A 24678-nucleotide genomic window follows, 5' to 3' on the forward strand; every position below is an offset into this window, starting at 1 on the left:
AAACTGAAATAAAAATTCGCTTTTGTTTCAAAGAAACAAAGCGATTTCAAAGAAGTTGAATCGAGATGATCGTCCAGACGATTAAAATTTGTTTATTTCGTTTTGTTTTTTTTTTTTTTTTTGAAAATAAAAGGTCTTTTTTTCTACAGAAATGGAAAACAAAACGTTTCTATTCAAAAAAAAAAAATGATCGATACCGTTTTCGATTAAGTGCAATGACAATCGTCGACGCTTGAATTAATCGGCTTTTCCTCATAATGAGCGTTTGTTGTTTAAGCCGAATTCGTGTGAATTTTGCCGGTGGAAAATACAACAATTACCGAATTAAATACACTTAATCTGATTTCAACTCGTCGAACTGTCTTGGATGGCCGCCAGACGTATATTGTTATTGCTTCCGCGGTGGATTTTTGTATCATTTTTTTGATATAAAACGATTTAAAAACATTACGTAAAATCGACCACACGATTCAAATATAATAAAATGCCATTGCAAATGATGGTGGTTTTTCTCTTGTTTACAATGCCAATTGTGTTTGTTGTATGAATTTTTTCCGTTTTTACGCTAAGTGTGCAGTAAAATGATTTTACTGAGCCGGTAGCGTGCCTGTCCAATTACCTAACTTTTGAGCGTATGATTTTTACGCGCGCACAACTTCAAACATTCATTTCATTTAAGTCGAAACAAAAACACACCATTTTTTTGTGTAACGATTTTTGATGTGCGCGCCATAAACAATACCGAAACCAAAAAAAAAGCATTAAAACAAATCATTCGCTGGAAAATTATATTTTCTCTCTACATGAGCACTTTTTCCATGACACAAAGACAAAACATTTTTTTGAACACAATTCCACTAGGCTGGTTTCACTTTTCATAGGCGGGAAAGTTTTGACACTCAACAATGAAATGTGATACAAATCAAATTTAGTGCACGATGAGGTGTGTGTGTGTGTGTGTTGAATTTATGGCGGAAGGAACTTTGATGAAAAGAATTGAGAGCGTTTTTTGGAGCTCGAACCAAAGCATTTGACAACAAAAATCCGAAGTTTTCAGCTCTTTAAATCGAAGGAGAATTTTTTTGGTAAAATTGAACGAAATTCGTCAGTTTGTATGATAAAACAATTCCTCGGAAATTTGACGTTGAAAACGTCGTTGGAACGTTGAAAACAAAGTGAATATATTCGAATGGCGGTTGAAAGTCAAAAACTGTCACGCTCAACACTTTTTTCTTTGTCTTATGGTACAGACAATTCTCGTTCGATATTCAATCTCACTACAAAGTCAGACAATATATTTAGCTGCCGTCATCTGGATATTTCAGCTCATCTGGATGCCGTCAGCAGATGATGCGAAGTGAAAACAATAGAAGTGATTGTTATAGTAATACCAGTATATAGCAAGCTTATATACCTATAACAATCAATTCTATTGTTTTCACTTTGTATCATCTGCTGACGATATTCAGATGAGCTGTAATATCCAGATGACGACAGCTAAATATATTGTCTGTACAAAGTTCATCATTCTGATCGAAGTCCGTTAAATCACCACATTATTTGTGATTATTAAAAATCTCGACATTAAGAACATCTTAAGAAACGTAACATTAAGAAATCTCTGTCCAAAACTGCGCTCCAAAATTGGAAAAGCATTAGCGAGTGAATTAGTTTTCAAAAGCTGTTTAGTTAGGTGCTTAATGTCTTGCCGAACGGATTTTGGTATTTAATGTATTGATGAAGTAATCTAACCCGCTGGTATAATAGACTCATTCTCCCCTTCCTTCTCATCATCATCTTTTTAATCGGAAATTTATTGTTTTGATAGCGAAAATGAGCAATTATGTGTTTCAATAGCGATCTCAGCTCACGTTAAAAACAAAAACGACCGTCTCAATCACATGGTAAAATGTTTTGATGTTGATTTCAATTAGCGTCGATTAGCATTTAGCGAAGGTCATTTCGTGTGTTCGGAATTGGTCGTTTATATGGATTCTACTGGTCTTCAAGCATTAGGAAACGAGCCATTGCATCGTCGTCTTCGCAATGTTAATCGTTTGCTAAAATTATATTATATTGTTTATATGTACACTTTCAAGCGCTGTATTCTCACGAATCATACCCTCTTCACAATAACTAGCAATTTACTCAATGATGAAATGTTTTAATTGAATTTGGGTAGCTTTGTTGCCGCTGGCTCATTTTGTTCACATGCAAATTTATGTGTTGCCACACACAAGACACAAGAGGCAAGCATCATTGCTGTGATGAGCAATGATTTAAATGCTCTCTCACCATTAATCTGATTTGTGTGACATTTGACATCGTTCGATGTTCAAATGGCATTTTTCTCTCATGCAGACAATTTGACTGACTTTTGCCACAGCATTTTTCTTCTTCTACTCTGTATGTACGTATTCGTGTTTGTGAAATGACCCGAATTGAGCTTGTTGTCGTGCTTTTTTCCAGATTGGCCAAAGGCCAATAAACAAAATCGATTTCTATCAATATATTTGATGCAGCACAATGTCTTTTGGCAAACAGCCAACACACAAATCAACATTTTCATTAGGATTGTGAACGGAATTGGCGTTTCAATCAACGATTCAACGCTTGGATCGATTTCAATCAAAATAAATATAACTCTCTTAGATTGTGTTCAAGCATTTTTTCCGTTTTGTTTGGATTTTGCAATCACGCACTTTTCTTGTTTGGCCAAACATAAATCAATGGAAAGGTAAACGCTTTGCTTGAAAATCACTTTCGCATATTCATAGTTTTGTATTGATAAAGTTTTTCAATTAAAACATTTTTAGCTTGTAAATGAAGTTCAGAGAATGTGGAACTGAATGCCATTCATTTAAATAGATAGGCTACGAAAATTCAATGTACATGGTTCAGAAATGTATCGCATGCTTGAGGCTTACGCAGTTTGCTGCAAACATCAAGGTAAAATTGGCTGGATTCAAAAGAGCGGAACGCATTTTCAACTATTTCTCGCTTGGAGTTATGAATCATAACTTATGATGAGTCGAGCGATTTTCGGTAGTTTTTTATTATTTTCGGAGATTTTTATGAATTTCTCCAAATTTGCGTGGAATTCTTTGATTTTTTGTAGATCAAATCCAATTTTTCGAATTTTTAGAGACAGTTTTGGTAATTTTTCAGCATTTTTTAGAAATATTTTTCAAAATATTCTGAATTTTTTCTTTAAAATCAATGAATTTCAACAATTTATAAAGCATTTTTTGTAAAATCACCGTTAAAATTCCATTTTTCATTCGTCTGAAGTTAAGTTGCATGCATCGAAGCCAGAAAACTTTGAGAAATCCCAACTTCTTCTCAATGAAAACTCAATAATACTGAGTCAGTATCAGAACCAAGAATTTTCGGACCAACATTAAGACTCCCACAGCTGTGCAGTCAAGATTTGAATTATGTTTCTATATGAAATGTTCCACCGAACCTATTTTTGCTTCAATTTTTTCCTTCAGCTCATTTTCGCTCAGCTAATCTAGCCACTCTTCATTTAATTAGCCGCAATTTCGTTTTTCATAGCCGATGATTATCGTTTTGACATCACGAACCGACTAATGACCACTGTGCAAACTTTCACTTAAAATGTGTGCGCTTTTTTCTTGTGCTTCATTTTTGAGACAGATCACTATCAAAAAACGTTCATAACAACAATGACATGTCATAATTTTTTTTCTTCTCTCTGTCCGTCGGCGATTTCTAATTAAATTTACTTGTGTCGACTGAAAAACAGCCCATTGAGGTTGGAAAATTGGCCAAATTGAAAAACAAAATCTAAACAACACAGTCGCTGATTGTGCGGTGTAACAATTGTTGACTTTCTCACATCGTTAAATAGCTGGTACGTGTAAGCGATTATTACATGAGATTCACTCGTAAATATTGTGTAAATGAAGAGATGCGCTGATCTCGTCATCGTACAATCTCCGCATCTCTGCCACCGAAAATAAACTTTACCGTTGTTGCATATCACTTGGTGAGATAATCAGAAGAACGAATCACAAAAAAAGGCAACAACATTTATAAATAAAAGAGAAGCGGACAGTATAAAAAATGTACACAATAACAGAAGTCATAAAAGCAAATGCAGCGTTGATTTGAAAACACGAAGATGACACAAAAAGAAGTGAAGCGATAATTTGAGACACGCTTACACTCGCTATGATAACAACTCAAAAGAGTTTCGGTCATTATTTTACTGGTGTGTATTGTTTATTTTAGATTATAATCATTATTTAAACTGATTTTAAAGCATGTCATTTGATCCACATGCATTTTGAGTGGCGTCGTTGAGCACTTTGAAGACAATCGAATTGATTGGGTTAAGTGATTTTGATCGATTTTCTTTTAATGACGGTTTTTTGCTCGTTTTTACTTGGACATTTTACATTTGGTTCTTTTTTGAACATTTTCCATTCGTTTTGCATAATTTTTGCGATGTTCGCATGATTACACAATTTTAGTGAGTGATTTGCACTTTTATCTGTGAACTTTCTTTTGGACACAACAGTTTTCTTTTGGATTTTTTCAACATTTTCTGATTTTGTTTGATTTTTCCCGCATTTTAACCAAAATTTATTAATTTTATTTAATTTACCGAGATTTTGTCGAAACTGTTTTAAGACAAATTATACATTACATAAAATATTCGATAATCGCGACCATGGTCAAAATTACGAGTCTGGTCAAAAAGGGTCCATTTGCTAAAAAGATTTTTTTCCGAACAAAATATTCTACACAAATAATAAGAACCATTCGTTCGGAAAAATTTGACTGCGCGGTATGAGTAAGCACTAAGAAGCAAAAAATTTGACAAGTCCGAGCAGAATTTTTGCGATTTCCCTCAATTTTCCGTCATTTCCACAAAATATTTTACTTCACCCGTTCAGATTTAACTTAAATCATTTAAAGGTCTTCATTGAAAATTATCGCCCTTTCGTGGTCTTCTCTTTAAATATCCGAATTTGGTCACATCTTTGTTTGTCTCATTAGTTTCCCAAAAATAAACAATTCCGACTAAAAATGATTGCACAAAAAAAATCGTCAAAAGCCTGCGCCGCCAACTCACTTGTTTGGCTCATGGTTCACGTCAAAATAGCTCCACTTTATCTGTTGAAAGTTGATATTATTCATTATGGCTTGTGGCTTGTTATTATGTTAATTATGATGTCGAGTGATTGCTCGCGGCCATTGGTTGTTTTGCTTTATATTTCTTCTCTCCATTGTTGTTATTTCCATATATATTGCACCGTTTATTTCTTTAATTATTATGCATATTCTCACAGTTTTTGTTGATTAACACCGTTGGATAAATCTCCATGTTTTTATATTATAAAATAAGAGGTATATCGCGCATTCGTCAAATTGGATTTGTTCAATGTTTACATTTGATATTTGTGTCTCGATTTCTGCGAAATGGTTTAACATAATTTCCAAAAGAGCGAAATATATTAATTGTGTTTGTCGATCGAAACACAACTTATGCAATTTTCGTGAATTCACGTTTATATATATGTGATTCGCGGTGTAGAAAATAAACTTCTGCAACAAAATTGATCAGGTCAAAAACCCACACACATTGTGAATTTAATTTTGATTTCATTGGAAATGATTCGTTTCAAAAACGATTTGAAATCGGTTCTGTAGCCGCCCGTATGCCATTTTCAAGTAATATCTACAGCAAACGGAACAATAACACGCAAACTGTTCAAATAAAATAAATAAACGTCGAAATGTAATTGACCATAATTATTATATGAATTAAATTGAGAGTGAGAGAGAGTGTGAATGCTGCAGCAGCAGCAGCAGCAGCGGTGGAGGCAGCAGTAAATGCGTTCATTCAAAGTGTGTTTATCTTATCTCATCTTATGCAACTGCATCAAAGTGTGCTGAGGGAAAAAGTAAAATCTCGCGTTGATTGATCCATTCAATTGGCACTTGCAACTGATACCAAAATGAATGTTTCCAATCTATCTTTTATTATTTTGTTGTTTGTGGTTTGAAGCCGTACACACGATGCGGGTCAATGAAAGTGAATGCACTTTGGGAAAAAATTGGAAATCTAGGTGAAGCATTTTTATTATTGAGAGACCAGTTCGTTCATCAATTGCCGTCGCTAATGAACACAAAACCCAAAATGCGCCAATGCATTTCGTTAAATGTCATTCGCACGGTCAAAATTTCACGGCACTCCATACCGCTCTAAATTTAGCGCCGATTCTGTCGGGGTCGTTAAAATCGAAAAAAAGCAGCTGCATCGCCCAACCGACGATATATGCTCTCGTAACTTACACATAGTTAAATGCACATGATTATGTTATGTATATATGTTTTTTATGCATATTTCGAAATTGTATAACTCCGACTCGGCGGTGGTTTCGCTGCCTTTTTTTATTCGTCGCCGTTGCAAGAAAGTGATTGTAAGCAAACAAAAAAAAAACAACAGCGTATACTCGCGTGCCGTTATCGTCAATCATGATCTATAGTTGAACTACTTTTGAGCAGTTATACAGAAATCTTAACGACGCCAATTCCAGTTCTAGCCAAGTATCAAATATTGTTAGTTTTTTTTATGAATGTTATGATTTTTTTTCGGTACATAAAATGTTTCATGTAACACAGTGAATGGATGGATTTGTTTGTTTGGATCATGAACGCTTGGCTCGACTGTGTAGATAGAGGTGAATTTGGACACGTTTGCATTTTCAAGGAAACGGTTTTTTGCGCCGATTCATGGCATTATAGACGCGGCCACACAGAACCAATCAACCGAATCGGTTTTTTTTATACCTGAGAACTAATTGACAATAGATCCGAAATGTGAACGATTTCGTGCAAGTCATAAATATTTATCTGACAAATTCGATGTGGACAATTTGTGAATGAATTTTGTAACAATTTCAATTCATTTCTGAGTCATTTGCACTTAGGTGCGTCGCATCTATTTACTAACATTTTTTGGTGTTACATTACTAGCTATTTGCTGTTACAGTGAAACTTTCAGAGTTGAAGAATTTATCGATGAGTTTTAATGTCGCGAGAAAATTACTTCGAATTGGATTCTTATTTCAGTTATTTTTGACATTTTTCAATACTTCGTTTTACTTTTCCGCACATAATAGCTTCCTTTCGGTGCTTAATTTTGAAATTAGTTCTGTAGTCGGTGTCGACAAAAACGTGAAAAACTACAACAAAATTCAAAACAAACTCCAAATGTTCACGCATCATTTTGATTTTGAAAAACTTTATCTCGAATTTTCTCGGATTTTCTCGGTCTTCGTCACTTTTCTTGAGGTAAACTGCATATTAATACAAAAATGTTGTAACATAATTGAGCTAGGTCAATATAAAAATTTGCAGCTTCTCTTCAAATCATGGCATTCGTCTCATCATGATTCATCCGCCTTGAAATTCCATCGAAAATAATAAAGGAACGCTGCTCAAAAATGTGTGAATAATGATTCAAAAATCGTGTAAAAATGCGTGTTTTTGATTTAAATTGACCGTTGAAGAGTTGAATCATGTTAAATACGCCACATTTACCATTTAATTTAAGCAGAATGGACAAAGTCACTGTACTTTGTCAAGTACACGATCGTCTCAAGAGTTACGATTTATTTACGATGTATTTATATCTCTTCAGTGGCACACTGGTGGCCAAACAAAGCAATCAAATCTCGGATCTCACGTAAAATAAAAATTGTAATAGATAAAAACGAGTTGCTATTTACAATAAAAGAGAGAATCATTGTACAGCGAGGAAACGGTAGTGGCATGACGCATTTCAAATAATACCCACAACAAATCAAGGTCATTCGCCGTCACAACGGATACAGATCATTCGATGCGATTCCACATCAAATGGCCAATTGTTCAAAGCGGACGGAGAGTAGACGTGAACAGGAAAAAGATGAGATTTTTGAAATTAATTGAAAGGATGGACGTTGAATCAGGTGTCTAGATCAAAATGGTCTTCCGCCTGGCCAACTTCAACATTTTGAATTGAAAAGTCATATTCTCCCCGCAAAAAAAATTTCCATTTTCGAAAAATATCAATCAATCACCGCAAAAATAACTTCTATGTCGTTAAAAAAGGTATTTTCGTCGTTAAACTTCAGTATTTATGAAACCAAATGTAAATCGATCGAAATGACTTTAATAATTCTATTTGAAAAACGCGACAATTCTATTAAAAACCCCGCGACTTAAATGCAATGCACATTTTATGCAAAAATAGTATTTAAATCCGCCCAAAATCCGTCTGTTTTGGCTCACTGTCAGGACTCACCGTCGAAAAAAACGACTGTCTGCGTCTAAAAAAACCCATATATGACCGCCACACATGTGTCATTGTTCCAAATTTAAATACGGCATTAGAACTATAATGCTAACATGCTGCTGTTTATTCGGATTTGGTGTTCACGTGTTCCGCGGTCGTTTGTTATTTTCCTCGTTCGCTCGGTGAGTTTGTTTTTGAACCATGTGAAATTCGCATGCGAATGAAATGACGTCAGTAGTTGCAAATTGCATTACGACGACCTATGACAAATCTTTATTACATGCGTGTTCACACGATGGAAAACGGTAAGATAAATTGAATTTCACAGAAAAAAGCGCCCATGGCGATGAGCATGTCGTCACCATAAACCAACTATATTTATATCGCTGATTGCAATAAATAAATTTATGGTTAAATTCTGATGAGTTACGGCATTGCAAGTAATGCGTAATTTCATTAACATCATTGTTTCATGATCCAATTAATTAAAAGAAAGAAAAATCAAATAGATACGGACGAACTGAGCAGCTATTTGTAAAGTGTGGTAAAACTAATGATTGCCAATTGTTTCTGCATCACCGCTAAATTAGAAGGTGAACAAAAATCACTCGCAAATGCGCAGATTTCTTTTCATCTCTTGGTGATTTGGTTTTTGAACAGAAAAAAGAGAAACATTTCATGAACAGCACAGGGTGATCACGTTTGGACCTGAAAAGGCTTCGAAGACTTCGAAATTGAGAGTGCATTTTTTTGGATGGTCATTGTTTAAAGCTCGCTCATCCACCGTTCGGCTCAATCCATTCAAATCTTGCGACACACCCTGTTATCAACTACCGAATAGATACTGTGCTACGCCTCATATTTGGTTACGGAAGACTGGCTCCAAACATTAACATTTTGTTGTTGTTTTTTTTTTTGCTTCAAACGCGTACACACATTTCATCACCTCAAGCCAATTGGATTTGTCGCAACATGGGACTGGATTGCAAACCAGCGTAACAAGTGCGTTTATTGTGTGTATACACCTTTTGCCTAGCTTTTTGCCGTCTGTAATTTGTCATCCGGAGAACAAATTAATGATTAGCAAAGTGACAAACAAATTGGCACTTTGCCACAGTGGAACAATGGAAACTTTAATTAGTCAACTAAATAGACGAAACCGAAGAAATTCCCAAACGTATTTATAAATTGCGATGCAATAACAACATATTTTCTAATATTTAAAGTGAAAATATGAATTGCGTGCCATCGTTTTAAAGCTCATGAAGATTTTACCGAACACCGAAACGGCATGTAAATTGCAACAAAACATTAAATAAAGCATAATTTTCTCTCATATCATTTTGGAAGCTTGCCGTGTACAGGCAAGTGCAATCAAGTAATATAATCGCATTCATTCAGCACCAGTGGGTTCGGCTTGCTTCGTGTATGCTTTTATTATTGCGGTGAGATTTATGGAACTATTTTCACATTAACAAATTAACGGTATGCACAAATTCAAAGTATACACTACGGAAACGGTCATTAAGGAGGAGTTTCTTCGGCGGTATTCAGAGAATTTAATCGCATTTGACCTTGGCTATCGTGAAAAATGGGGAAATTTTTTGGGGGGCGGTATGCAAACCGCTTGTTTTTACTCTTCCCTGCATGGTACTCTTCAAACAATGTGTTAGGTAAAGATATTTCTGCTATGTTTCTACGAAGTTTCATGATTTCTGATTAGTTTCGACACGCATTTTCAGCATTAGAAAATTGAATGCTCGACAGATTTCACACAGAAAATATTGACACCAACGCGGAATCGAAACGAAAATTGCCTCTTGATGAGAAACAAAACTCAACTTTTTCTCAAATAAACAATTAAAAATTGCAGATTTTTCGGTACTTTCGAATCAATTGCGTCATGATCCACAAATTAATACCACTAATTGCAATGTTTTGCGCAAATTTTTTTTAATGATTTTCTTCAATTAAATTTGTTTCGTGTAAATCATTTGTAATGTTGAAATGTCAGAGTTAAACTGGATGTTGCATGATGAGATGAACGTTTCCAGTTCAAATGCAACGAATTATTCGCCATTTTTCTTTGTTTATTTGGAATTTCGGAAAAATTGAATTGAGATGTCGAAATATTATAATTGGCTTGAATTTCAATAATCGGCTGCACTCCAATTTCAAAAGTGTTCATTGAACATGATTTGAAGTAAATGAAAATTGTTCATTATTTCACTTGTCATTTTTTGGTCTGAATACGTAAAACAATCTGTTCAATTTGCCTAATTGCATCCAAAGTGAGAAAAGGCAGTCACTTTCATTTTGATGTAACTTTCATTTTTGTTTCGGTTTCACCTCTGACTTTGCCATTCGTACGCATCAACCCTTCCAAGGTCGGCCCGAAAAAGAAGTGCATTGTACAAAATAACAGTCATTGTCCCGTGATTCATTTTCGTTTTATCTCACCCAGCTTTGGTAGAAAATCACGTAGCCACAAAAAGGTTATGGTTATTGAAATAGAGTTGTTTTACTGTTGTCAATTTGGTTAATTGGTGTATTTCATATTTTTTTGAGTGAGTGTTTGGCAGTCGCAGTGACATTGAAACAAAACAACCAACTGAGAGAGAAAAAACAGGCCAAACAACAACGACAACTGAGCGTGTGACTGGTGGTGTCTTCAACCTCCAGTGTGCGGTTTCTGTTGAATGATTAATTCGATGCGATTTTTCCATTGTGTGTGCAGTTTTTTTTTTTTTCAAAGTCAATCTCATACGCTCGACATTTGTCACAGAAAAAAAAATCCCAAAGCATTCCAATGCGTGCACGACATTTTGCCGAAGCATTGTTGGAAAAGCGAATGGAGTGGCCTTGTGAGCGTATTTTGTACAAATAACTATGTTCGCTGCTGGCGTGTACGAAATGATTTCTACGGCCATTTCAACAAGAATAGGCAAAACAGATCCGAATTTGTTCGCGTCGAATGCATCAAAAGTCTCAAAAGTAATGAAACTTGGAAGGTAATTTCATTTGTAATGAATACCACAAATGGCGTCAATTTTCGCAAAACAACGTTTACAAATGCATTACACAAAGATAAATTGTGTCTGAACTTGTGTATTTTAAATTGATCATTTGTGCGGGTATTTCTCTTCTTTATTGTCTTTTGTGATGCTGAGGAAATAAACGAATTTAATGGTGCTGTAAATGGTTCAATTCACGCCCGATTCAAAAGCCATAGTGCATCGACTCGTGCACATTAATTTAACGGTTGTTATTTGTATCGCTCGATTTGCACCCATCGAAGTGTTTAGATTGAACAAAAATCCATGTACAACCGTGAGAGAATGAAAAAAAGAACAATATGCATCCAACAATTGTGCGTGAATGCCACAGCAAGACCGATTGCAATGTCTAGAGTTTAGTTGAATTCATGCAAGTTCCCCCCCATTCCGTGCATTTTTACACAATAAATTGCCATTATGCGTTGAAAGCTGATTAAACACCATTTAATAGAATCCATACGGTTCTCTCTCTTCAGTCGCAAAACCGAATCAGTCTACTGCACGCTGTAACCGTACCGAAAACGGTATACACATTTTGAATTGTGCAATTAAAAAAAAGAAATATCACAACGCGTTGCACACATGATGGGCAATGATAATTATGGGAACATTGCACAATTTACACAATCAGAAACCAGAACAAAGTTCGACTCTTGAACAACATAAGAATAGCCGCGACTTAATACCGTTTCTTTTTATGGGAATCAAGTCAAACCGATTTTCGTTAGAGAAATGCACATAAATGGCAAACAATTTACGGTAATTGACTTTTCGGCACTGCAGACAAAGAAAAAAAACAAGATCGAAATGAGTGTGACTGATGTGTGTGTGTGTGATGCTTTGGCTATGATGGCGGCATGAAAAATTACATCATCGCGGAACTGACGGAATATTTTCAATTTGATTTGTTGATTTTTGTGTTCAATCTTTTTTTCAAATATTGCAATTTTGTTTGTTTGATTGTTTATTTCGCCAAATGGTAACGGTGAAAAAGTAAGAATAATGAGATTTGATGGAAAAAAGAGTAAATTCAAAGACTTTCATTACTTTTGATTATTACGAAAGTACTAATCACCATTTCGCTTATTATGAATCGAAGTGTAGCGCAATAATCCGACGAAATCACTCTTCATTTTGGACGGGAAAAAACGGTACATATTCAATCATTTATTTCATCTACCAATCAACACATTTCTGTATCTTTTTTTTACTTTTTTTGAAGTACATTTATTTGTTCAAAGTCATTTAGGATAAAAAAAACTTCATTTGCAACGAATGTTTTCGATCGTTTAGAAGAAAATTTCGATGAAAAAAAAGAAAATTTCGATAAAAAAAGAAAATTAACGCCTTTTATCGACTCTTTGATATCAAATCATGCGACTTTGCTTAGAAATCACTTGATTTCAAATCTGAGCAACTTAGCTGTGCCATTGCTTGTCGTTGGTCATTCGTGTTTTCCCCAAAATATGTGAGAATATACCGTTCTCTTACAAAACAACTGTAATTGGGCATTTGTAGAAATATGAATCGCACGTTTTCCGGTGTCGAAATGCCAAAAAGTCACATAGAATCGTTGTGTTTTGTATGCGGAAAAGTTGCTTTCATGCCATTAAACGTATTGCCAATAAAATGAATTGAGAAAGACATGATGATTAGCATGTTGAAAAGTCACTGCAAATGGTCAAAAATGCAAATGTTGAATTCGTGTTTATATTTTGGTGCTTCTTCGGTGCTTCTTCGGTGCTGAATTGTGCGAAGCGTCATTGAACAGAATTTGTTTGAACTTTAGAATGGAATAAACCATGTCATAGAGCGGATCTGGGTGTAATTCAATGGAAAGCAGCGGTTTAAATTGCTGGTTTTATGGTGCGTGATAGGAGATTCTATGTTAGGTCATAAAAAAACGTAGAGAATTTAACATGAACACAAGTAAGCAGATACTTTTAATTTTCTCTCGGAAACAGTTGAAGAGTTCAATTCTGAAAAGAAAAACCGGAATGGATTCCGAGAAAAGCGCTAAAGGGGAAAAGACTTTCGAGGTAAAAGATGAGAATTTTTGAAAAAAAAAACACGGAAATTCTATAAAAATGGAACAATTTTTGAATTTTGAGTCATCAATTTGATATGATCGTCACCTCGTGGCTATGCCTCGAATGGCGAGCTATGGGGGTGCTGATAAATAACCATTCGGCAATTGCCATGAATCAAATTAAATTTCTGAATACAATTTTTATTGCATCGTTAAAAGAATAATATGTTATTGGCTGGGGCGGCAATTGCTCTTAAAATAAAATAATTTGAAAAAAGACAAAACAAAACCATGTTTCGCTTGGCCGAAACTCGAGAATGAACAAGTGGTACGGTTTTTGTTGTTGTCGTCGGATGTCGTGTGTTCCATTGCAAAACGAAGTTCATATATAGAATTTCTATGGCTTCAGCGGTGTGACGGACGAACTGCTTGTTCAAAGCCAGTGTTGTGGATCATCTGTTTCGAAATATGACATCATTTTCACACGGTTTTGCGTTCAATTCGCACGACAATCGAGTCGTTTTCATCAAACGGCGTCAAAAACATTGGACGGAGATAGAAAAAAAATGTATTATATAGAGGTAATTGAAACCAACGTTTAACAAACACCCGTTCCATTACAATTACGACGCATTGCTGCAATATGTAATTAATAAGACGATTGAGGAGACTGAACAAATAACGAACAAAAAAACTAAAGCAAAAAAGAAGTGCGTGCAGTCAGCAAGCCATTTGATCAGGTGTTTTTCATTCGATGGCGACAACTTATTTTTTTGTTTAAAAAAAAAAAACATGTTTATTGACTATTGCGCATACAATCAGTGTTTTTCGATTATTTACACATGTTGAACACTTTTTGGCAACCTTCAGAAATTGAGATTTTTAGAATTCATTTATTCCGAAAAAATTCCAAAAAAAATCTGTTCAGAAAAAAATTGATGAAAGAAATGTCGGAGTCAAAAAATCTTTGTTTGAAGTCCCAAACAGCGTTTCGTCTTATATATCGACCATCAAGTGTTCAATTATCTGTCCGACTTGGATTGAATCCAATAGTAGTTCGTGCAAATAATAAAACTCGATTTTCAATCCGCATCACAGCCGAATGATTTCAATATAGAAAAACTGGCGTTTAACCAAACAATTGATTACAGTCAACACATTACAATTGTCGAAATTGTCGATGTGGGTCTTTGACCATTAGTAACGCGAATCAAATAAAAACTGACCAACTTCAATGGGATTTTTTTTCGATTAACTTCAATTTTTTCGGGCATTCAATTTCGTATGCATGCTTTTTTTGTGGTGTCGCATGTAAAAAAAGAAACTGGAACAAAATATTCGATTCATCTAAACAACCAAAAATACAATGTAATCGTACCATACAATGTTCTTTCTCTATTCGATCACAATGACAAAATGGTAAAAAAAAGTGAAAACAACACGCGCGAAACATTTCATAATAATATTTCAAACAAATGGCGTAAAAACGGCATCGAACTACTTTGTACGCATCGTAAAATTGAAATGATTTTCTCTCTCCGGACAGTTGTTACTTTTCATTCCGAACAAGCCACCGATATCATTGTGATCGTTTTCATTTTTCGTTCAGCATTTCTTCCATTGAAATTGCGTTGTGCTCCATTTTTCATCGAATCACATGCTGCGCAAAATTGATCGACGCTCTTAATCTGCCATTTGTTTCCTTATGCAATAGCAATTTCGGTATTTTAATCAGTCAATCGAACATAAACAATACGCGAGCACCATTGAAGAGGAGGGTCAGAGGTTGAAATGGAATTGAGTGTAATTTGAGCTCCATTTGTTTTGAGGTCCACCAAAGACTCGTTCATACCATTTTATGTCGTTAGATCTTGTAAAGCAAACTTGACGATTTTACCTATTTCGTTTGTCCTCCAATCACGTTACGCTCGTTATCTTGCAATAAAACCGATCATTGGAGTAAATCACTTAATTTATAACGTATATGGCTTCGTTGCCATGGCTTCACTTCATTGCATTGTTAAATTCTTGCAAGACAAAAAATCACTTACTGAAGGTGATGAGTGTGAAATTGATTGCATAATTACAACGATGCATCATATTTCTTGTTTCTTTTCATCACTTACAAGCGATTTGGGTTTCACACAGCGCCAACGAGAAACAAATTGCTCAGTGTACGGGGAAAATTTGTTGCAAAAAAAAACCAGGTTGCTTGTTATTTGGTCAACAACGAAGGTCGTTGGCGCATCGATTTGGCTTCACTTACTTTTGTTTTATTTGCATATATTATTTTTAATAACCATGTTCAAGTTGGTATTTACATTGGAGACCAGACAGTGTATGTTATTGAAAATATCCGCATTTCCAACGGAACTAAAAAAAATTTGTTTTGCATTGCAAACAAATGAATTTCGACGAATATGTTCATGTTATTGTCTCCAATGACCAACAATTGATGATGATGGGATTGAATTTATGCAATATACTGGAAAAACATATTTTTTTCCGGATTTGAAAACTACTATATCATTATTTCAGCTTTGAATTTTAACGATAGGCAGGCAATAATGGTCTAAAAAGTCTTTTGAAAAGGATCACAATGCAAAATGTTCAAGTCGTGATCGATTTCAACAAAACGGAAGCTGTCTGTTTATTAGCAGTTTGTTGGGCGCTAATCTAGGCGTTAATGATTGAATCCGAGCGTGGGACTTGTTGCACTAGTCTTTGTGGACTTTTGGGCCTTTGAACGATTTTTGGACTTTTTTCAAAAGAGTTCCATACATTTGTTTCCCTTCTTTCCATTTTCTTCATTAAAAGTCATAAAAATCGACAAATTTCCCTCTTCAAACTCTCTAAAACCCATTAAAATTGATATGCATCGAACAAAAACAAAATCCGCAAATCATCGAATCATCGCTAAGATATTCGTTTTCCAATTGCAACAAATTCCATGGCCATTTAGAATGCATTGATGATGAATATAAATTAGGCAATTCCGCTCTCGGTTTAAACCGAACGAATAAAAAAACAACATTATCATTTGAACGAATGTAAAGATGTAAGCAAATGCGAATGATTGGTTGGAGTATGTGGGATATTCAGTGTGTACTGTGCTATAAAGCATGAAGTCGAAGATGCGTGAAAAGCAACAATCTTTCGGTTTCCCATTCGAACGAGCAGCGGAAATGAGTGTCTATTTCTTGTGTTCACATTAAGAAGTACAATATATATTGCAGCTACTGTTAACATGCATAATTTCATTCATGCAAATTCATTGAGTTAAGAAATCGATGATTACGCAGAAAGAAGTGGAACTATAGAAAATTATGCGCGCTGCAATTTCGATTTGTAAATCGTTCGGTTTATGCACATGTGATTGCAGTTTGGTCGTTGTGTGCGCTAAGGTTTTATTATTCGAAATTATTCGAACGTTAACGTGCAATTTTCTAGTGAATCCCTTTCGCCAATTTCATTTAAAAATAAACGCAGAAAGACGGTGAGAGAGAGAGTTGAGTGCCATTTTTATTCCTTGGAATTGGTCGTTGCCACTTCCTCTAATCATGTGAACTCTTTCAATACAACCAATTTGATTACGATGCATTACGACTCACTTTTTTTCATTTGCATGACTGTATGTACTCACATACACACACGCCTCGTCGATTGGGGACAATCACACGTTGATCAGCTTTGTGGTTTACGTTTGTTTTGACGTCGTTCGAAAATTGACTCACTGACATATATATTCAGCAATATCTCCCGTACTACCAAAACAATTGTTGTTTGGCTTCCGCGATTCGCAAACGATAAGCCACACACGACACATTGTGGGAATCAATTGGATTGAAACTGAAAAGTGCATTCAACTGAAATGCCACCTAACGCTTCATTCAAATGGTTCTATCGCTCTAGGTTTGCACATCTTTTGGTGAACATTTCATATACATAGATCGTTGGTGATTACTAAACTGGAATCTTTTTATGACTCTTTCGCAAAATTCAATATCGAAATCTTCCGAAAGAAAACCGTAAATCAGTGTCACTTTCAAACTTTTGATCATTCTCTCTCTCTCCCTCTCTCTCTCTCTCTCTCTATGTGTGTGCGTCTCGATCGTTCTTTCTCTGTTCCCCTTCATTCCTATCAACTCCATTCACTTTTTTCCATTCTTGTGTTCTTTGTTCATTCGAAGTTCAAATTCCATTTGAATGTCATCCGTTCAATTCCAGTATCGCCCAAAGTTAGAAAATGATGCGAAAACCAGTTTGTAATCTCTTTTAATGTTGTGATCTATTCATTTTATCTCTTTAACATTCAACATAATCCCGTTTGTAAGACCAACCCACGTCAACTCACATGTAAACAGCCGAACAAACATGAGATTGAAGCAAATGCCTTGCGTCAAATGAGAAATTATTCAAATAAAAGGTGATAAATTGTTTGGTGACAAGTAGCTCTTCAATGACTGTATCCATTTGTCATCTTTGTGCAAACTTAATACTTTCGAGCGTCTTTTCAACATATTGAATGACTGTATTCCAGTTCTAAATTGAATTGTTTGCAGCAGTTGCTTGCTTACAATTTAATTAGATGAAGATAGCATTGACCTAGCCCACCAGCAAAACCACGAGCATTTCAATGTGCCGACATAATAACTCGATTCTATTATAAAAACACGAATACCGACTTCGCGCCGAACGCAATTCTATTATGTGAGTTTCTCATCATAAAATTGTTTAATTGAATTCAAAATACATTAATTCAATGTGAATTCAGCAATTAAAAAAAATCGATTGTGAGCCATACGGTGCGGGAGCTTCTATGACTGTTTTTGGAAGTTTTTTTGCTGCCTATGACGATATGTAGGCGGACGAGTCGAAGTGTGATACGCGCTCAATTTTGAATCGATTACATCAAGCATTTTCTTCGACTGCTACCAAAAAAACCGGTTAATTCAAGTGATCGTTTGTGCAACAATGAAAATCTGCGATTTCAAACCAATTGAACTCTGTGTTCTTTTGCAAAGCAATCGATCATCTTGAATTTGTTTATGCAATAAACTCATGGGGAAATGATCAAATTGACAAGATAACAGCAGAAAAACTTGAACAATCTGTGTTGTGCGAACGAAAACAGACACCATCGAAACATCTCTTTCGGTTTTTGGTGTAAAACTGAATTTTCGAAATTTTTCATTTCATTTCAATGTTTCAACTCGGTTTTTTCTGCTAAAAATCGAAAGAAATAAATAATTTTTTGTTTTGCCAAAAGTATGCGTTTGTTTTCAGATTTCTTCATTTATTGAAAATATGCCAAATCGTACCCACACCACAAAAGAAAGTGACTAAAATAGCAGAAATTACGCGAAAACTACTTTTTTCGTCGCCGTAAAATCGTATAGTTTTTTTTTTTATGTATGGCTCGTTGAAAAAAAGTCCAATGGAAATGTGCTCATCGATTGCTCAATGTTTATATATTTCGATTGGTGTAATTTGTATTGACATCGAAAATTCGATGCAGCCAATTCAATTTGGGCAATAATAATCTGCAAAAACGTTTGCGTCGAAAATTAATTGCTATATAGTTTGGCCGAAGCGGATTTCATGGAATTACATAATAAAAACCGATCGCATAATAAACTACCGTATTCGAAATAAGTGAATAAAACACGTAATCGATTTTTGGCAATGATCAAACGGCCAAAACATTGAAATTTGTCTATTTTGCATCTGTTGATGGTATGAGTCATCGATTATCTGCACCGTGCCAACCGATAGTTCACCGTGTTTAACCTTGAGACCGATTTGGGTATTAAATCGGATCGATAGCGGTTTGAAAACAATTTGCGGCTAATGAACAGTTTCTTTACACGACTTTGACCAACAGCCCATATGGCCAACAGCACACTCACCAATCTGGTAAATATTCAACGCGAGATTGATCTGTTTACTGTTTGCATACTGCTTCTGTTCGGGTCTCTTTTCCTTCTTCGAGCATGTAAAAACCGATTTCAAGTACCGCGTTTACATTTTATAACGATTTCAAATTTTATTATCGCTTTTCGTAACAATTTCATATTATCTCGTTCCGTTTTGATGGTTTTTACTAGCAAAGCAGTAATATTTCACATATTATATGATTACAGTGTTTGACTTAAGTGTCGATACCTTTTAACTGGAATTGAAAATAATGTTACGAAAACGATTGCAACGAACGAGTGCGGTTCGAGTTCAGAAAGGTTGAACTGTTGTGGTGATCGGATTGGGTTTTAACGAGGTTTTCAACCGATCGATCTTTTTCTATTTGCTCAGAATTTCTGGATGATATTTTTCTTCTTTCAATTAAATTCTTTGTTTTTCGACTTTGTCTTCGTTTTTGAAACGTTTTTTTTAAATCGTCGAGCCACCCATTAAAATCTGGCCAAAAAGACAATATCTGATTGAAAAAAATACGCCAGACAGGTAATAAATTTGTTGTAAAACGTGCACTGGTCAACAAAGATGTCCTTCGATTAATTTGAATTGAGCATTTTTCCATGTGTTGGACACCATATTCATCACATTAAAAGGATTAATATATTATTTTTATGTGCTTCTAACATGAAACGTTTGAAACGTTGTTCCATGGAAAGGTGAATAGAAAAAAGAACGAAAAAAATCAATAAAATGGAGAAATGGTTTGCATGTGAAATGAATACCAATCCAATTATTCTCTGTATATATGATTAGCTTGGATATTTTGTGTTTGAACACGTGTGGCTATCATTGTACTATTCAAAACAAAACTAAATTGGAATGCATGTAATAATGCGTGTTTAATAACTTTCTATCCATCGAATGGTAAAAAATCACAATTGAGACCAATTTACTGTGAGCCCATGATTGTGATCGGTAAAGGTACCCCGAGGTCGTAAGTGTACGATGACGTTGGATAAATGAAAATATATCGATTTTTTTCACTGGAATTTTTTATCGCAGTACAGAAAAAAATGTCTAATTACGTTGTACATACGCGAAAGAGAATAAAAACAAATATTATTTTCATGGCGGAAGTGCGTTTCGTGGTGTGCGCAAAAAAAAATGCTGGTGACAGTAGAATCGTTGCCGTTACACGACTGAGTGAAATTGGAACAAATGTTTCAACATTTGGGTCATAAATATCATTTGGCAAAGCGGCTTCATATTCATCACTTGCTTCATGTTTTACCGTTCGTCCTTGCCCACTTCGAAGTGCCAATCGAACCGAAAACAAATTCCACAAATTGGTCATTTTATTTTTTACCTTTTAAACGCAACCGGTAAAACAAGCCGAATATATTTTTCTTTCTGATTGCTGTAAATTGTGTGGAACAAAGATGTTCGTGAACCGTTGATAATAAACAGGCGACTCCTTTGCAGAGTTTCGCTTTGCCAACCAAATGATGAGGCAGTTTCAAGTGCTCAGTCATTTTGATCGCGAAATGATGAAATTCAGCAGTGAAACATGCCTCTTTTTATAAACCGTATCGACATGTAATTGCTTAATTGAGGCGAATGAACGCATTTGAACATTTTTTTCAATTTATTTTTTTATTGCGTAGAATTTTAATTTAAAGAGAATTATGAATGTTGAACACACTCACCTCAAGTTTCTTGGAATATTCTTCGATGATTTTCTCTTGTTGTTTTGCCAGCTCTTCGTTTTTCTCGAGCAACGCTTTGCCCAGCTCGGCCGCCAACAATAAGTCTGACTCTTTTTTCTGCAATTGCGTCCATAGATCTTGATCATTAGGCGTCCCATGGTCTGGCGGTCGCGTCTCCATATCGAATATGTAATCCTCTAAAGTAGGTTTCATTTTAGCCATTTTTTTTCTCTTTCGTTTGTTTACTTTGTTATCGCTCAATTTTATAATATTTTACTAGCAATATATAAATTAAGCGATGTGGATCGATGGAGGGGATAGATTAAGTACAAACCACCAAATATTAATTTAAATGATACACTTAAGACATTTTTGTGAGAAAACAAACAATGTTTTGACGACTTTTGTAAAAAATCGACAAATTCTTTTGAGTTTCGAACAATTTTTGAAGGTTTTCGTTCATTCTTTTGTATTTATCATCGAAGCAACATGAAATTTGTCAATTAAGTCATTTTTTTGGTCTATGAACGATGTTTTATTCGAAGTTTTTAGTCTTTGAAGCACTATTTTCGGTTCTATCTACGATTTTCTACACTCTTTAACGAATATTCTCAAAAATTATCAAAAAAATGTGAGAATTCCGCCGATACTCAATAGTTTTTTACAGTTTTCATCTAACATTCGCATTGATTATGGTCAAATACATAATGTTTCATCACTTTAAAAGCAAAATCAATTGTTTTTGCACGTTCGCGCTTTATTCACAGTCAATTTTTTTTGGTGAAATTGGCATTTTCATCAAATAATACCGAATATTACTTTTTCATATTTGGGTTGGTGTTTATCGATATTCTCAAAAATTCTCGGTCATTTTAGGTCGTAAAATCCGATATTTTTCTCTTCCCATGAAAAGTCACTTCATACAAGAGCGTTTGTGGTTTGTCTTCTTTGTTCCGAACAAATTATTCACAGTTACCGCGAAACTCAATAATAAAATAAAAAAATTCAGTTGAAAAAATGTCCGATTCACAGTTTTCGAGTCACATACTCTCTCTATCAATTGACAGCACACTCTTTTTGTTCAAGCTATCTGACACAAAATTGTGCACTACAAACAACACTTGATGTGTATTTGTTCATCGCGATAAAATGTCTCGATAAAATGATTGTGACACAAAGGTACAGAAAAAAACACACGAAAAAAAAATAATTATTTGACATGAAAATGAGTGGCAGTAGAGTTCACGGTTAATGCACATACACACAAAACAATAATTTCCACATTGAATGAGAATTGGCAGATGGTGTTTTTTCTTCTCTTTCTGTTTATGAATTTTCGATCGACGAAAAAAAGCGACACAAAATTTTGTGTGAGGGTGTTTTGGTTGTTGCACTTACACACACGGTGCTTAGAGACGACTGCCGACAAATGTTTGTTGACGTTTGCCGTCGTCGTTGTCGATAGTACTATTGATTTGTGATTCAATGACAACACCGGCGTATCGAATCAAATATTAAGTGTACACCATCACCTGATGTCATATTTTCCAGTTTTCAATAAATTTATGTAAAAAAAAGAAATCCCAACGAGGCAGTGTGTGTGTGTTTTTAGCTTGACAAATTACATGAAGAATGATTCAAGAAATGTTTATACCATAAAGCCAATGCGAACATGCGATTAATCAGTGAAGCGATGTTATTTACAAAGCCATTTTTAGTCCAGTTTTATTTCTTTACCTTTGTCGTTGAGATTGAAATTCTTATCAAACTTGCACTGTTGTTTCAATAGAACACTTCTAACGGTGACACAGAGACAGTGTGTTTTTGCCGATTTCCAATTAAAAAAAAAACAATCACCAATTAGATGGATGAACGCTGTGGTTTTCTGTTTTTCAATCGATACACTTGTTGAGCTGAATCACCAATATTGAATAATAAATTTATTATTCTTTTCACATAAAACAAACATTTAACACATGGTGTTTTTTTCTGTTTTTCGGTAAAAAATATATATAAAATTTGATGCTGATCGAAATTAGAAACAGTCCACGATTCAAACCATCAACCGAAGAAAAACAATGCACGTTTGTGTTAATTGGTTTTGGTTCACGATACAATACGTGTGTTTTCGATCACAAAACACACGATGACAACAACAAAAATAAAAAAAAAATATTGTAAACGGAGCACAAAACAGCTGTCATTCGGCTGCCAACTGAACACAAACTAAAGTGAACGCAACGAATCCAATACGAAACCACCGACAGAAAGGAATATTACATGCCACACACTCTTTCTCTCATTCTTTCGCTCGAGTGTTGGTGTATCGTACAACGATCGAACGTGCAGCGTGCGCGAAACCACAAAGGTGTGAGTGAGCGAAAGAGCAAAAACTAAACAATGAAATGTGAGAAATGAAGAAAAAAATGACGGCACGAAACTAGCGACGTGCGTTATTAGTTGATGGACAGAGACGGGCTGACGCAGCAGGAACGAGAAACAATAGCATGAGCGAGTGTTATACGTTTTCTTTAATAATATGCAAGTTTACAACTAATTTCTTGTGCTTTGTTTCCAACAAGAATGAATGTGGTTGTGTGTTGCGCAGACCGCAACGAAGTCAACGAAACACACAACCGCACAATGCGGAATTTATGCTGTTTCGTTGAGTTTTTCTGTCTCTCTCTCACACACACACACTATTTCGTTGAACTCATTGCTCGATCCAAACAGACAACTACTCAACTGTACACACGTTGAATCCGCATAGCTACTTTGTATCTATTTTGTACATTATCAATTGACCATTTGAATTTACCGCATTTTCCCTTTCAATTGCACACATTTTTTAATCTGGACTCTTGTTACTATATATGCAATGCAACGCATACTCGCTGACATGAATGAACAAACATCATCGACTGTTTGAAGCTTGTGATGCGGCAATAAAATGCACTTTCTCGTGCACAACAAACAACGAAGATGACTTTAGAAATGCGCTTAAACTTGTTTTTATGGAGATTGACATTTGTGGAATGTTAAATAGCGGTTTTTTAATGCTTCAATCGATCTGATAAGATTGTACCCAATTTTGTTCCCTTCTATTTTTGCATACAAGCATTACAAGAGTTAGATAAAGTTGAAGGTTTGACGGTTTTGAATGACGGAAAAAGTGAGTGTTTAGATTTGATTTATTTACAACGAACACCGTTGACAGGGTATGCAGGGCCAAAAGTTTTAATGGTATGCAGGGCCAAAAACGGCGTTTCAAGACATTTCGGTGACGATTAATGATTTGATGAAATTGCTTGTTGATGAAAATCTTTATTTTTGATGATATCACCTGGTCGTTGAGACGTATATGTTACTTTGAAGAAATTTTCGTATTTTTTTGTCGAAAAAACATCGTTTTTTGAAGAAGGAAACCTTCAATTTATGATTTATTCCTTCCTGTGGATCTTATTTACCAACAACAATTAATAAATTCCAAAAGAGATTTGTTCTATCGTCTTGGCAACAGTATCGATTTAATAAACGCAACACCAACTGTCACGAAAGTAAACAAATATTTGTCAAAGAATTTGTAGTAGCAAAACTGTGCGAATTTTAACTCGAAAATTCAGTTTGATTCGGTTCGATTGCCACAAAATCCGGTGAACA

General features: G+C 35.0%; 1 protein-coding gene across 3 annotated transcripts in view; it reads right to left on the reverse strand.

The window, feature by feature from the left end:
* Positions 1-23224, reverse strand: part of LOC116346086 (bicaudal D-related protein homolog) — a 42911-nt gene extending 19687 nt beyond the window's left edge. The window contains exons 1-2 of one of the 3 annotated variants that reach the window (XM_031775992.1): positions 22756-23224; positions 21019-21215 (exon numbers count right to left, since the gene is read on the reverse strand). In XM_031775992.1, the coding sequence (XP_031631852.1) occupies positions 21019-21198 (180 nt within the window). In that variant the 5' untranslated portion in view covers positions 21199-21215; positions 22756-23224. Of the gene's footprint in view, positions 1-21018; positions 21598-22755 lie in introns of those variants that run through there. The other 2 variants (XM_031775991.1, XM_031775990.1) reach the window with 2 other exon arrangements.
* Between the last annotated feature and the right edge of the window lie 1454 nt (positions 23225-24678).

This window comes from Contarinia nasturtii, unplaced genomic scaffold (assembly GCF_009176525.2).
Source record: "Contarinia nasturtii isolate CC-2019 unplaced genomic scaffold, AAFC_CNas_1.1 Cnas_scaffold_1426, whole genome shotgun sequence".
NCBI classification, from domain to species: domain Eukaryota; kingdom Metazoa; phylum Arthropoda; class Insecta; order Diptera; family Cecidomyiidae; genus Contarinia; species Contarinia nasturtii.